We start from the raw sequence: 15,825 nt of genomic DNA, 5'->3' as shown, positions 1-15,825 counted from the left end.
CACAGAGTGGGGCATTACTTGTCTGAAAAAAGTCTAGGACTGACCCTAACAGAGAGTAAGCTGAGTAACAGACACGCCAGGCATCACCAAGCCGCATTTTTAAGGCTTAGCTGGAACGTGAGACCAAGCGCGCAAACTTTGGTCGCTGTGTGGAGACTGAACTTTGAAGACTGAACTTTGAAGACCGAACTTGGTGTGAAGACTGCACTTTGTGTGAAGACTGAACTCTATTGAAGGCATCTGCCACTTGGCTTTTGGCAACGAGCCTCGAGAGGAGCCCAGCGGGCACGTTCGGGACCCCCACTCAGCCTGGGGGTGCAAAAGGGCCCGCTTCCAAGCCCCGCTCGCCGAGCCGCCACCTCCGCAGGTGCAGGCGGAAGGCAGGGCGAGGGGCTCGTCGCTTCGCCACCGCCGCCCGCCTCGCCCGCTAACGGGCGCTTAACGGCGGCTAACGGCCGCGCGCCGGCAGGGGGCGACCCCGCCGCGAGATGGCGGGCGTCACGTGACAGCGGCGGGGCGGGGCGGGGCGGGGAGCGGGCCGGAGACCCAGGTGCCCCCTCCCCTCCCTCCCTGACGTCACCGCCCCCCCGTCTCCCCGGCGACGGCTCCATCAGCGCGCGCGTCAGCGCCGCCCGTTGCCCGGCAACGCCGCGCCGTCTCGCTCCCCTCCAGCCCCGCGCCGGGCCGCGCGTCTCTCTGGCGTCAAACGTGACGTCAATGGGGCCCGGCTCGGCTTTCCGCCGGTGGGCGGGGGAGGAGGAGCGGGCCGAGGAGGGGCGGGGGGAGGAGGAGGGGAGGGGGGAGGAGGGAGGAGGGAGCACGCGGGGTGCCCCCCTCCCTCCCCCGCGGCGCCGCGCATGCGCGCTGCCTGCCTCCCTCCCTCCCTCCCTCACACCCGAGCCGCGCGGCGGCAGAGCCCGGCGCGAGCCGCGGGGAGCGCGCGCCAGGTACGGGCGCGGCAACGGCCGCCCGCCAACGGTCGCGCACCAACGGTCGCGGCTGTGAGGGGAGCGCGGAGGGCTGTGAGGGGAGCGGGGCGGCCGCGGCTCCGCCGGGCGCCTCCCGCCGCCGTACGGCGGCGGGAGGCGCCCGGCGGAGCCGCGGCCGCCGGTGCGAGGGGGGAGCTCTGACCGACTCCGGTGTCTCCCGTGCAGGTGCAGCGCCCATGCTGCCGTCCTGAACGCGGCGGTGCCTTCGCCCGCCGCCCGCCTGAACCATGGTGATCATGTCAGAGTACGCCGCCGTGCCCGCCGCCAAGCCAGCCCAGCAGCGGCCGCTGCGAGTCGGCTTCTACGACATCGAGAGGACGCTGGGGAAAGGCAACTTCGCCGTGGTGAAGCTGGCCCGGCACAGGGTGACCAAAACGCAGGTGAGTGCGGCTAGGGGGATAGGGGAGAGCCCAGACGGCGTTTTCTTTACAAACACAACAAAAGAAAGCGGCACGGGAGGTGAAAAGCCCGGCAGCGAACTCCGTGCTTTCTCACCGCAGTACCAGCAGCCCGTGCCCCACGGAGTTGGTGTAAAACTAAAGCAAGAACACATCAAAAATAACACCGCCAACTACCACGATACCTTCTCTCCATCCCTCCTACTTCTCCAAGAGCTCCTCAGTCTGTTGGACTCTTAAACTCTTTAGACAGGTTTAATTTTTTCATTCAGCACGTACATTTGGAGAACAAAGAACTTGCGGCGTTCGCGGAGATGATTTCCTAATGGGCAAGCAGCTGTATTTCCATGTGTAGTACATGTCAAAGTCACACCGGTCGCTCGAGTAGAAAACAGCCTGTTACAGAAATCAGTTTTTCGCTAGCATGGGGTGGATTAAAAGATTTACCGAATCCTGCCCAGTGTTAATTTCTGCAGTTCTGTTTGCTACCTTACGTGTAATCCTTTGACGTAGAAAAGAAAAATGAAAACGCTTTGTCGTGAATTCAGTGCAGTTCAGAAAAATCAGCTTTGTCGGGACTGTACTTTAGAGGTTACTTTACGTGGATTTTGTGAGTTTGTGTGTGGTTTTGCATGCGGTGCTGTGTTTGTTTGTTTTTTTTTTCTAGGAATACCTATTTTGCAATGCCTGGAGTTGTTTTATTTTCTTAATTCTTTAATCTGCAGGTTGCAATAAAAATAATAGACAAAACAAGGTTAGACCCGAGCAACCTGGAGAAGATTTATAGAGAAGTTCAGATAATGAAGCTTTTGAATCATCCCCACATTATCAAGCTATACCAGGTAAGAGGTCGGCTTTGAAGCACAGCATGCAAATGACATACGCGTGTCTTGCACATGATTTTACATCAAATATTTGCAGAGAAAACGCAAATTGAAATAGTTTACTTAAAGAGTTTTCTACAAAAACTGTTTTTTTTGTGTTTTTTTTTTTTAAGTCACTCATCATTCTTTAAACAAGATTCTGGTAATTAGACGACTATTTGGCAAATTGATTAAAACAAAACGATTAAAACAAAACCATTAAAACAGACTGAAATCCGTTTCTTGATCTGAAATGAACTATCTGAACTTCTACAGTTAACTTGCCTTCCTAACTCCTCTGCTTTTCCAGTGTAGAAGGTCAGAGCTTCTTACGTACTTTTGATAAGAGGAGGACTTAAACTCTTTTAGGACAGCAGAGTCGCGTGCGCAAAAGTTGGGCTTGCCATAAGTGGAAGGGCTTTAAGATCACCAGCAAAAAAAAAAAAAAAGTCTACAAATGTTGATACCGTAAAATATGTCTGAAAATGACCTTTTTGGTTATTCCACTCCAGTTTGCGTAGTTTTAAAAATGATTTTAAAGTATCTTTTCACTTGTAGAGTTCCACAGTATGAATTTTGATTTAGTTTTGTTCAGTTTCTGCACTGTCCGTTTTTTTAACAGTCAGAACAAATTAACGTGTTGTGCGGAAAACAGGATCACAGCTGTCTAGTGAGCAAGGACTGCTTTGCAAATTCTAAACATTTGATCTAATTAGCATTTGGTGTAAGTTCCTCTTAATCATCTTAAATAGTGCCATGTGGATTGGAGAAGAAGATGAGGTATCACAGTCCGTCTGGACCTGCCCAGGAGGGCAGGGGGGAGGAATAGCAGAAGAAAGGAAGCAGCAGGTCTGAAATGCCATGTGCAGTAGTACACGCTATGACCAGCTGCAATCTTACCGTTGGGTTTGTTAGCTTAAAAAAAAAAAAATAGTTAATTAATGTGTAAGGCTGAAAAGCCAGTAAGGCAGGTGCTTCAGCAAGGCATTATTTTTAAAGACCTTGACACACACAAAGTGCCTGATATTTATAGTATTAAACATCATAACAAAAATGGTTCTGCGTTAACATCTGACGTCATTGTTGCCCATAGGGCAGTATAGGATATACCGAAACATTCTAACAGTCCTGTTGATTTCATTTCAGTGGAATGATGTGGGTGAAAATACTAAATACTATTTTGAAGCTTTTAGAAAAGCAGGTTAAATTCCATCTAGTTGAACCACTTCACTTGATTGAGCAAATGACGTTGGTAGTGCGCCGTAATTTTTTTTCAGCAGTTTTCTTTTCTTTGTTGTTGGAATCGATGCTTTACCTGTTTGGTGGAGACCGAGAAGCAGGGATGGAATTAGATGACATGCCGATGTAGGGTGTGTGTTCTTGTATTATTTCATCATTGTTTTAGTTTCAGCGCGGCGTCTTAATTTCATCCAGCTGGCAACTTTCCCAGAACACTTTCCTTCATTTTTTTTAAATTGGGAACCTCTCTTCCTTTGCTCCCTGTTTGTTTATTTTCGTTTTGTGTCTGTGTGTACTTGTAGTGAGGGGAGGACGAGAGACTTTGAAAAAAGTTACTTTTAGGAGGCTGGAAACTGCAGCCTTTGAAGTCGTATTGGCGCTTGTTTGATTGTTAACCTGTTGCGAGTCTTCTGCTTCCAAAACAAAATACCTGTTCCTTTTGTGTCCAGTTCTAGGGAAATGTTTTTTTTGTTTTGTTTTGGGTTTTTTTGTTTTTTTTTTTTAAACCTGAAAGGCAATATTTAAAAGACGCGACATAGTAATTGAATATGAATTCAAAAACACTCAGCATTATTTGTTTGTTTTTTCCCTCCAAAGATGTGCAAAATAACAAGTGTCAGAGGAAGTTGACACAAGATTGATAGGTGAATGTTGAGCAATATATTGACAGTTGTTGATGTGCCTCAGGCAGTGCAGTTACACAAACAGCTACCCATCTTCACTTGCATGGGAGGCTTGCCACGTCCCCAGCCAACGCTGAATGGGAGTGGGGTGTCTGGTATGAATGACTTCCTGATTTTCCAAGTTCTAGGTATCTCCTGTGATCTGAGTACCTGCTAGCCATGAAACAAAGATGACTAAGTAAATTTAAGCGTCTTTGAGTGCTCAAAATATGTCCAGTGAATTATGAAACTTTTATATGCATATTTTAACCAAAAAACAAAAGGAATTCAGGGAAGTGTACAAAAGTATGGATATGCTCACCAGTTATCTTATGGAGATTAGGTGACATGGTAGTGGTGAGAAGAACAGTGGCACGGGAAGCTGCTGTATATTGTAGGCATGAGCAATGATTTGTTACCTTTTTCATTACCAGTTTGCTAGGAAAGATCGTTGTGGTGCAAAATGAGATGTCTTTACTGCCAGCTGCTGCAGCAAATAAATAATTGAACCGATATGTCTGACAACACATTTAGAGAAATGAAAGAAACTACAGAGGTCTCCATTTCTTTAAGCGTGTCTTTTCTTGTGTCTCGACAGGTTATGGAGACAAAGGATATGCTTTACATTGTTACTGAGTTTGCAAAGAACGGAGAAATGTTTGGTAAGTTCTCGCTGCAGTAGCTAATGGTTCTTTAGGTTTAGAAGTTGTGGCTTTGTCGCTGCCAGTCCTGAGTAATATATGTTCTGGCTACAAATCCAGGCTTGGTGTTGTCAGCTGTCAAAAAGCAAGTACAGCACATGGAATATTACAAAAAGCTTCCTCCAGGTGTTTCTAAATTTTGTGCGTCCTTTTTGGTCTTGCAGATCATCTGACCTCCAACGGGCACTTGAGTGAAAGCGAAGCGCGGAAGAAGTTCTGGCAGATTCTTTCGGCGGTGGAATATTGTCACAGCCACCACATAGTGCACAGAGATCTCAAAACAGAGAACCTTCTGCTAGATGCTAACATGAATATCAAGTTAGCAGGTAACAAGAAATGCACGCTTACTCTATAAACAGCGTTAGGCGTGTAGTCAAACTCAGTCTCCCTGGTGTGATCCAATAAATGTACTTACGGTAACTAAAAATTAAATACAAGTTACTGATTGTTCTATGTACGTATATTCTGGACAAAAAAAAGAGTAGTTCAAATGGATGTGTGAAGAACAAAGCAACACATTTTCTGCTACTTCTGAAATGTTTGCGTGTGGTTGAGTGATGTCTTACCCCAGGTTTTCACCTTCCTTCCAGACTTTGGCTTCGGAAACTTCTACAAGTCAGGAGAACCCCTCTCCACTTGGTGTGGAAGCCCGCCCTATGCAGCTCCAGAAGTGTTTGAAGGCAAGGAATATGAAGGCCCTCACCTTGATATATGGGTGAGCTTGAAATTCCTTAGAATTTGCATTTCACAGTTTCTTAGGGGCTGTGGGCTTTCAAAACCATTGCTTCTGCTGGAGTCGCTCATACGCTGTGCTGTTTTCTGTTGACAGAGCCTTGGGGTGGTGCTGTACGTCCTCGTCTGTGGTTCTCTGCCTTTTGACGGACCCAACTTACCAACTCTGAGGCAAAGAGTGCTGGAGGGGCGGTTCCGCATCCCATACTTCATGTCCGAAGGTGCTTTTTATTCAGATCTTTAATGTTAGAAAAGGGACCTTGAGTAAAGGAATAGTTGTCCTGTTCCTTCTTTGGGCAGTGACACATGGGACTGGTTTTGCAGCTGGCAATCCCCCTGTCGTTATGCATCCAGTAATTTCTGTAGGGTAGGACTTCAGGGCCTGGTTGCACATGCTTTCTTTTCTGATATCTACTTCATGGTGCGTCTAAAACGCTGTCTTTTCCTTTCTCAGAGTACCTCTGTGGATTGCAAAAATAATTGAAACCCTAGCTGAAGAAATAATCATTTAGAAAAGAGAGAAAACAGACTTTTAATGAGCCTGCAATGCTGACATGGGTGTAGTTCTAAGATGCTCAAACTATGCAGAAAGGGAACTTTTCAGTGTGGCTTTGCTGCCAAGGGGAGCAGAAATAGTGAGGCTTAGCGCTGTTTCTTGAATGCTTGCGCTCGAACAGGCTGGTGAGAAAAAGGAACTGAGGCGTAGTATCACCTGTCCCTGATTTGGATGCAGAAAAGTGAATGTGCCTCTCTTTTCAAGTGAATGATATCTTTTGAAGTGTGACCTTTATCAGTTTTAGCCGTGAATGGCTTTGATTCCCCGGTTATAAACAAATTAGCAGTAGGCATGGACCAGGAAGTTGTATCTGAGTACGTACAGTAGTTGTGCAGTAGTCCTGTACTGAATTCTGACCTGCTCCAAGTGGATCTAAACCTGCATCCACTCACAATTAGCCCTACTGCAAGGCGGAAAGCCACCTGAAACCTGCTGCTAGCCAGTACAGCTTCATTTCCTGTAGTGACACATTGCTTTTATGAAATGTATGTTGGCCTTTCCTGTGTTGGTTTGAATATTTAGTAGTCACACCATGCATCAGCTGCTCAAAAATCTCTTAATTCCCATTTTCACAGACATCAAACGGTGGTGGTGGGAAAGTTTCTTAGCAATGACCTGGGGCTGGACTGTCATTTTCACCCCTTGCTCATGAGTTTGTCTTTGTCATCCAGACTGTGAAACGCTAATCCGACGGATGTTGGTCGTGGACCCAACAAAACGAATAACTATTTCCCAAATAAAGCAGCACAAGTGGATGCAAGCTGACCCGTCTCTTCAGCAGCAGCAGTCTTTGTCCTTCTCCATGCAAAACTACAACTCCAACCTGGGCGACTACAATGAACAGGTCCTTGGGATCATGCAGACACTTGGCATCGACAGGCAGAGAACTGTGGAGGTGAGAAGCGCTTGTCCCTTAAATATAATTTCAGTGACTACCAGCATGCCAGTGGTGCAGTCATGTGTGTTGTTCAGTGACCGGCCTTGATCCAGTGTCACAGTGTAGTAAAATTCACACTGCCCTTCTGGATTTTAACTATTTTTATGAGTACAGTGTTATGAAGCCTTAACGATGAGTTGTGGCTGCTTATATCTCGAGTTACCTGTTACTCAGAGGTTCTTTTGATGTCTTCTAGTCTCTACAAAACAGCAGCTACAATCACTTTGCTGCAATTTATTACCTGCTCTTGGAGCGGCTCAAGGAGTATCGAAGCAGCCAGCTATCGAGTCGTCCAGCGACTGGCCGCCAGCAAAGGCCGAGGAGCTCCGAGATCAGCAATGTCGAGGTGAGGAAGGGCGTTATCTACCTGGGAGGCTGTATGTGTGGGCTCTCTTTTCCTGCCCTTTTCTGTGGGAAATACAAGACTGCAACTCTGAGGCTTCTGAGCACCGATTCCGATATCTGTGCCCTCTGATAGGATGCAGCCTACTGTTCGTCAGCAGGATGCTGATGGAATACTAACGGCCTGTGGGTCGTGATCCAGAGAGCAGTTCGCCTCTGGTGCAGCTCAGTAATGAGCCAGAAGATTAGGCTGCCCTCTCAGGCATCGATCACTTACGTTTTCTTTGTTACACACCCCGTAGGATCCTCAGAAGTACTCCGTGATTGTGTTTTTTCTGACATTCTTTTTCTTTTCCTCACCCCCACCCCCCCCTTTAAAGTGCGCTCCCGGTGCCTTTTCAAACTGTACTTCCAGTTTAGTTGCCTGAGTTAGGAGAAGGAACTTTGTGTTTGTGTTGGCATTGAAAGAGCAGCTTTGTTAATTTTGATAGAAAGTGCGTGGAGAAGGCTCGCACAGAAGGTGTCTCTGAAATTCCTTGAGCCTTGAGTGTTTGAAGAATCACATGGAACTGCGGTGTGTGATGGCTTCTGTGCATCTCTCTCTGCCTTCAGATGCCTCAGGACAGTCTCACTAGTGAAACCCTGCGATCATCTCTGCTTTACCAGCAACCTCAGAGTCTGATTCAGCCATCCTTGCAGGCAGAAATGGACTGTGACATGAACAATCCATTACAGGTTGGTGTTCTCAGCTGCCCTGCGTGTAACTTGTCTTGTTGTGTTCTCTTTAATTGTTCTGTTGATACAAAACAGCAGTTTGTGACTGTTGTTCTCTGCCTTGAATCTTTTGTTTTGCACTTGGGCATGGTGTTGTAGTAGCTTCTCAAACAGTACACCTACGGAAGGCATGCCCCAGAGCTGTGAAGAGTATTAAAATGTAGTGCGGAAATAAGTGAAACGCCCTTCAGTCTGTGAACTGATGTGTTTTGCAGCCTGTGTTCTTTCCTGTGGATCCCAACTTCAATGGGCTCTTTCGGAACCGCTCCATCTCCCCCAACAGCCTGCTGGAGACCACCATTAGCGAAGAAGTAAGGCAAGAGAAGGAGCTGGAAGACGAAATTAAGGCGTACGACCACCCCATCCGCATCCCCAGCAACACCAGCCGGAGGCACACGCTGGCTGAAGTCACCACTCATTTCTATCAGCATGCCCCTCCATGTAAGTAAGTCTGGGAGAGGTGAAGGTCGTCCTTAGCTAGAGGAAAAGCTCAGAGAAGGAGCGCCCCAGCAGCCAAATGTTTGGGGAGAGTGTGCTGATTTTACCTTGACTGGGGTAGGAAAGCCCAGAAAAGAGGTCTAGTCCACTCTCCTCATGTCTGTCTTCCCTTAAATAAGTGGGGCTCTCCAGGAAGGGACTCTGCACTGTTAAATTTTACCTGGATCATTTTAGAGGAAGCGTTCTCACAAGCAGGACATAACCCTTCTCTGCTTGTTTCACTGTTTGGGTGGGTGGGTGTGGTCGCATGTGCAACTGAATTTTAAAACGAACAAAAAAAACCCAAGGTCATCACTAACTGTATTGGGTACACAACCAACCCCCGTGAGCCAAACGAGCAGAAATGCTCACAAAGCAAAAATCCGACGTCGGAGTGTTGTGCTGAGAAACCCCGTAAGCCCGCAGATGCTGGCAGAGCCCTGCTGGCTGGGCAGGAGCCAGGCAGGTTTTACGTCGGTGGCCCCGTGCTGGAGTCAGGCGCTGTGACAGCACGAGCTGCTGGACACCTCGCTGGCTCGCAGCTGCTAATTAGTGCCAGCGTAGGTGGGCAGAATGCTCTGATGTCACGCTCGTTCCTTCCCGTGCTCATCTTGGGAATGCTCTTTCTGTCCTCCCTTCCCCTCTGCAGGTATAGTCATTTCCTCCTCAGCGAGCCCCACGGAGGGAACTAGTTCAGACAGCTGCCTTACTTCATCTTCAAATGACAGCTCCGTGGCCCTGAGCAGCTGCTTGGCAGGTCAAGTAATGACGGGGAGCCCGGCCGCAGCCAGGATGACATCACCCTTCCTAGCTTCCCAGTCCGACGCTCCGGTGTTACAGGCCCAGGGCTGCATGGGAGGTGCTTCCCTCCTGCCTGTCAGCTTCCAAGAAGGAAGGCGAGCATCTGATACCTCATTAACTCAAGGTAACTCCTTCCTCGCTTTACTGCTGGGGTTTCGCACCCTTCCGACGGCCGCTGGGAGAGGGAAGCATGCAGGGGCTTGCTCCCTCTGTGTTAGGGTTACACTGAGGCATCCTGCCTCTCGTGTTCATAGTCCCTGAGGAAGGTTCTGAGACGGGAGGCTCTCACATGCTGCTTCAGCATGTCCGTGAAGATATTTCTGCCGCTGTGAGTGGGACGGCAAGCTCCACCCTCTTCCTAAAATACGGAATGCACATTGTGTTTTCTGGCAGCTTTGTCCCTTGCTGTGCATGTGCCCATCTACACGAGGGTGCAGCTGTCCCAGACCCTGTTCTGTCACGTCGGTTCTGCTCTGGCCATCAGGCAGAGCCGTGAACGTGAGCCCAGGAGTCACGGTTTCTTGTAGCGCGTGCTCACGCAAATGAAGGCAGCTGCCCAGAGGGGCTGATCTGTAAAGCAGGCTCCTAGGCAAATGCTCAGGAGGATTAAAGTGCGTTTCTTTTCCTCGTGTCCCACAGGCTTGAAGGCTTTTAGGCAGCAGCTGCGGAAGAACGCTCGAGCCAAAGGGTTTCTCGGCTTGAATAAAATCAAAGGCTTTGCTCGGCAGGTGTGTCAGTCCTCCTCATCTCGGGCAGCAAGGAGTGCCATGAGCCCTTTCCAACACACGCAGCCGAGCACCTGCCTGTACAGCAGCAGCGGGAGCAGCAGAGAGGGAAGAAGCCTCCTGGAAGAGGTGCTACAGCAGCAGAGGTGAGAAGCCGGCCTGGAGGAGTTTTACTGTTTTCCTAGGGGTTGCTTTGGTTAGGGGCAAAAGAGACTGGGGAGTTGAGTCACTGGGGATTCCTTTCCTCTCACCCGTGCTGTGTGGCAGCAGATAAACTGCTTAGCTTCCTTTGCGGCTTCCTGCGCTGGCATGCGTAACGCAGGACGTGCAGTTCCACTCTAAAATCTCGATGGCCAAGCATTCGGAGGTTGCTGGATTGAGAAGCAGTTGGGTACCGTGGGGGAAAACATTACTTCTCCCCACTGCAAGCTGTATTTTTCTTTGTTAGTTTTGGGAATGATTTCTTTCCTCCTCTGCCTCCTCCTGTAATTTTCCCATGGCAAGGAAGTGAGACCTTGTAATTTGGAAAAGTTACAGCCCACAAAGGAGGCACCGTTCCAGTGGCCTCAAATGTCATGTGCGGTGGCACCTCTTCATTCCCAGAGAAGCGAGATGGAAAATTGTGCTTCCGGTTTATCTGCACACGTTGTCTCTAGAACATCTATTATTAGCCGGCCACACTGTGACTAGATAGCTTTCTGGTGATAGCCTCCCTCTCCAACATGAGGAAAAACCAAGTGAAAACGCAGCGACCTGGCGTGGTCGTTGCTTTAATTTTACTGGCTGGGTACGGAGAGGTTCAGTGGAGAAAGGCAAAAAAGAAAAAAGAGGAGGCAAGTTGGGATCGGGGGTTGGGGCAGGAAAGGAGGAAGGAAAACGTGAACCCGTCCTAGCAACGCAAGTTAACCTCTTCCACCCTCGGCCTTTGTTCAGAATGCTCCAGCTCCAGCATCACCAGCTCCTCCAGCCAGCTTGTCCCCAGACGTCTCAGACACCTGCGACCAGCGGCCTCCCCTCCTCTGATAGCGCAGGTACCTGCAAAACCTCCAATTCTCTTCTCTTGTCCGAGCTACAAAGAGAGAACTCCTTTGAGCTGGCCTTTGGTGGCAACAGCCAGCTGCTCCAACCTCACTTCTTTGGTGTCAGCGTGTCACCGGTGTCCTCAGCAGCTCACCTCCTAGACACTCACCTGTACATCAGCAGCAGCGTCTCTCCCGCTGGCACCACCTTCTCTCAGCAGCAGAGTTTCTCCGCGCAGTCTCCGAGCTACGAGGCTGTCACTGTGCAGCACGGGGACTGTGAGATGGAGGACCTGACTTCCAACCAGCTAGGGAAGTTTGTCCTGGTCAAATGAGAGCTCTGGCTGCTGCAGCTGACGCTGCTGTGGTGTGTTGTTTTGTTTTTTTTTTTGCGAAGAACTTGCACCGCTGCTCCGTGGCACGTGTAGGTCCGTGGCTGGCTGGCGTCGTGCGGACGAGTGACTCTCAGAAGCAATAAATTTTGAAGTATGTGAAGAGGCTGTCTGGCTCAGAAAGCTAGCAACTTTATAGAACTGAACCAAGCAATATGTATGTCTTTTTGCTTCTACTACTCTTGCACTGAACAAATACGAATAGAAATTGAATTTTTTTTTTTTAAAGGAAAAATAATGATGGGGAAGATGGGTGGGGCATTTGTGGGGACAGGGAGGGATGTGGTTGGGGAAGAACTCTTCGGTACTGTACTCAAGTCAGACCAATACAGCTCCGCTGTTATGCAAGATTAGCAGCTGTCGGTAGTGGTGACACAGCAGGGAGAGGCTTTTCAAAGAAGGGACCAGAGCCTCCCTTTTTCACAATATTCACTTATGGGTTTGTGAAGATGATTACCTCTTTTAAGGAAAATAAACAGAAAACCAGTGGCATGCAGCATTTATGCATTCACAGAAGACAAAAATGGAAGCATTGCCATTTGTTTTTTTCTCCTGTTAACGCTTTTAATTTTAAAGGAACCAACCTCCCCATTCCGCACCTCCCAGATACGTATACTTTAAATGAAAACTGTGAACTTTCTGCTTTATGTATCAGCTGGAAAACCTTTAAAAACCAACCACACCAACAGCCAAACGACCTTATAATTAGCACAGAAGCGAGTAATCTCTTGAAAAATGTATCCCTTGATATCAGGATCCAAATTACGTACTGTCTGGTCTTCTGCAGGGATGTTTTCTTTGGGGTGCTGTGTGTATACGTACGTATACACGCATGCACACGTGTGTATTTTGTTGGTCTAAACGATCACTAGGAATCTTTTTATAAACACTAAGTTTTTTCGTATTCCTGCAGAGGCACTGAGGAGGGAACCGTTATCGCTGGCGGGGTGGCGGGAAGGGCTTTCCTTCTAAAAATCCCTCCTAGAGATTGCCTCCAAGTTGCCTGAGGGGTATTTCTTAGCGCTGCACATCGTTATTTCCGCTGCTAATTATGTTTTTATGCATTTCATTATCAGGGTCCAAATAGAACTGACTCTTGGGGAAATGTGCAATATTGAGGTTATAATTCTATACTGACAAAGACAAAAGGAATAGGCTAGAACAGAATTCTACTCTCACGGAGTACAGCTATTTCTGAACAAAACTGTATTAAAAGTGAGTAAAACAGCACAATCTTTGGGTGTTTGTTTTGGGTTGGTTTGTTTTTGGCATACTAGCAAAATGAGGTTTTGGATTAGGTAGGTGTTTTTTCGTATGGTTTTTAATGCTGTATATGTATATAAATAGGAAGCAGAAAACTATATAACACTAGTTATTTTTTATATTTTGTAATATGCTTATATTGTGTTTCTGGTATAAACCCCACCCCTCCTCCCAAGGCGGAGCGTGACTTCTGTTGGCGTCAACAGGAGATGTGCTTAGGTATAAGGGGGAGAGCAGGGCCGTGCCCCTACAGCGGCGGGCAGGGTAGGGCGTTCAGCTTTGGAAGCAGGTGAGCAAACAGCTGGAAGTTACCGTTGGAAGGTCGGAAAATAGTCGCGTTTTTGTGAAAATGCTTTAAGGACCCATCTCCCAAGCGTGACACAGGGTGCCTTCAAGTTACCTTGGCTTAGTGCAACCTGCAGTATTACGCGTTTGCAAATAATATAGATACCTGTTTTTTTGTTTTTGGTTTGTTTCTTAAAAAAAAAAAAAAAAAAGAAAAAAAGAAAAAAGCCAAAGATTGACTAGGTTACTTGGTGGGAGTAGGAATGGCTAAAGATGTCCTGTGGCTCTGTCTGTGGCTCTCCATAAACGACCCCTTTATCTGTGTGTAGTACCTGTGTGTCTGTATTGGCGCATCTCCAGCTTGCCACTGCTGCTACGTGGTCTGGAAGCTTCACAGGGAGAGAAAATTGCTTGAGCTCAACTTCTGAATGTGTGGTGCCTTGCAGCAGAGGAAACACCAAAGTCTCGTGCTAAATTACAGCGGTTTAAAAACAAAGCAAACAACAACAAAATATTATCTGGAGGTGGCTGGAGAGAGGGGGGTGAGAAGAAGCCAGCTCGTCACAAAGCAGCAACTTGACTTCAGTTCTGTGAGGGGTAGCACACATACTTAAACGCAGAATTTCCTCTTCAATATTTGTTCTGTTTAAATGCCATGGATCAAAAGGCCACAGATTCTTTTGTTTCCTGTCCTAAGCAATGACAAGCACTTTACTTTCATAGTATTTTTTTTTCTTTTCCAATTGCTGTAGAACCTCTTTGGAATTCTTGCTGGAGCAGAAAGAGGTCATTTTAAAAAGTTTTTTTTTTTTTGTAGATATCTTGACAGTGCTGTTCTGCAGACTGCAATGCAATAGGGTATTTAAAGACACTATGTGATTGGTTTAATTAAGATGTATAGTTTATTTTTTATCATGACTGAACAATCATTTTATTTCTTATGTTAAAATGAGAGATGTACACCAAAATGATTAGTCGATGTGTTTTATTTAATATTTAAATAAAAAATGTTTTAAAATTGTTGTCCTGCACCTGATTCCGTGGAGTTTTTTTCTCTGCAGCGTCACACGAGCTCCAGATGTACACATACACCTTGCATAGTTAAGGCTCATCGTGAAGCCTGAGCCCACAGGACGTCGCTGACACTTTCTATTACATACTAAATGAAGAGGAATGGCCAGCTCACAAATCTGATAATGGGATATTGAGCCTTTCACTGCCCGGCAATCTGTCTGAATCTAACCCAAGTCTGTAGTAATCGGGTTATAAAACCTGACAGGGAGAGAGGCCTATGGAGTGAAAATGGTTAAGCGTGGTTTAGTCGTTACCGGACGAGCAATCCATCCGTGTCACCTTGATCTGAAAGAGCTCTGTGTGCATTTGCTGTGTTACTCTTGCACTGGTAGCAAGGTGTCATGCATACGTTTTTTTAGGGTCGTGTTTTCAACACGGCTGCATCCAAAGTTAGGGTTTTTGCAACTATGGGAAATAATAGAGGCACTTCTAATTATTTTTTATCTATCTTGTTAGTATGACCTGGCTTGAGAACAATCCCAGCTGCTGTTTTCAGCGAGGTTCTCAGGGCATTATTTTAAACCCCAGTAATTCTGGGAAACCTGAGAAAGTTGCCGCTTCGTGGATATAAACCAGCGCGGCTCCACCAGCTTGCAGTGGCATGACTGACCCTTGGGTATAGCGGGGTCTCGCCAGCATCGTGATTTCTGTAAAATGGTAAAGAAAACAAGAGCAAAGAAACCATGGCACTCCGGGCTCAGTTTCCATGTGTCCGCTGTTCCGCTCCTGGTGCTTTAGTCACTGTCTTCCTGCCTTTCTTCTGAAACCTGCCTCTGCTCCTGTTTACCATGTTTGGTTTTGTTTTCAATATCTCCTGAGATGCTGTTTTTCTTGGCTTCATTTCTCACACCACGGCGCAGCACCTAGTGCTGCCTTTTCCATTCTTTTCCTGCCTGGGATCGGGGTGTTTTTTCCCTTCCCTTTCAGACGGGACAGATGCCGGCAACTGTAACGTAGCCCCAAAAGTGAATGATCAAATCTTGCGTGTTTTTTGTTTGGTTTGGTTTGGTTTAAAGGAAGTGCTTAGAGCTGGCAGGAGATGCCGGGCCGGTAGCAATGAAAAACACGCGTTGTTTTTACATGGAGCAAATCGGGTGTAAAACAGCAAGCTGGGCACTTTGCTGCCAGCATGACCCAGCCTTGGGGGCGAGGGACTGTCCCTCGCCGGGTGAAGCACGGCTCGTCCCAAACCTTCTCGCTGGCTGTGTCCCCAGCAGCAGCAGTCACACCTCGGTGAGGAGGGGACTTAGAGGCATCCTGGTGTCATCCCGGCCTGTGTCAGCTGGAAAAGGAGAAACGGCAGAAAGGAGAGCAGTTGCTCGTACAAAACCATGGTGCATGAGATAGAAGGTGATAGGGACTTTCATTTTCCTCACCCCGCAAAGTGAGAATGAGGCGCACTTCATGCAGCGAAGGAGAATTAATTTAAGAACTAATAAAAGGAAATATGCGCCTCGGGAGAACGTTGCTTCAAGTGCGGTTGCTGTCTTATTTCATGGCTGCTAACTACTTTCAGTGGTGACAGCTAAATCAATGATAAAGGTAATCCAGCGTCATGGTTTATGGATTTAGCAGCGCATCTGTGAGAGATCAAGA

The 15,825-nt window shown here is 47.5% G+C and overlaps 1 protein-coding gene across 2 annotated transcripts; it reads left to right on the top strand.

Annotated features, from left to right (window-relative positions):
• Positions 1-817: 817 nt before the first annotated feature.
• On the top strand, positions 818-14,178 carry SIK1 (salt inducible kinase 1). 2 transcript variants are annotated; one of them, XM_066979568.1, is made up of 14 exons: positions 818-947; positions 1,155-1,369; positions 2,113-2,229; positions 4,750-4,813; positions 5,017-5,178; positions 5,443-5,567; positions 5,682-5,805; positions 6,812-7,035; positions 7,274-7,423; positions 8,032-8,154; positions 8,409-8,634; positions 9,320-9,595; positions 10,111-10,342; positions 11,130-14,178. In XM_066979568.1, the coding sequence occupies exons 2-14, from the start codon at positions 1,217-1,219 to the stop codon at positions 11,548-11,550; spliced, it is 2,397 nt and encodes a 798-aa protein (XP_066835669.1). In that variant the 5' UTR covers positions 818-947; positions 1,155-1,216; the 3' UTR covers positions 11,551-14,178. The 2 variants fall into 2 exon arrangements, with proteins under 2 accessions (XP_066835669.1, XP_066835678.1); XM_066979577.1 differs by having other exon boundaries at positions 10,200-10,342; positions 11,130-11,435.
• The last annotated feature ends 1,647 nt before the right edge of the window (positions 14,179-15,825 follow it).

The sequence above is a fragment of the Anser cygnoides genome, chromosome 1, assembly GCF_040182565.1.
Source record: "Anser cygnoides isolate HZ-2024a breed goose chromosome 1, Taihu_goose_T2T_genome, whole genome shotgun sequence".
Lineage (NCBI taxonomy): Eukaryota > Metazoa > Chordata > Aves > Anseriformes > Anatidae > Anser > Anser cygnoides.
This window is presented reverse-complemented; position numbering and strand designations above follow the sequence as displayed.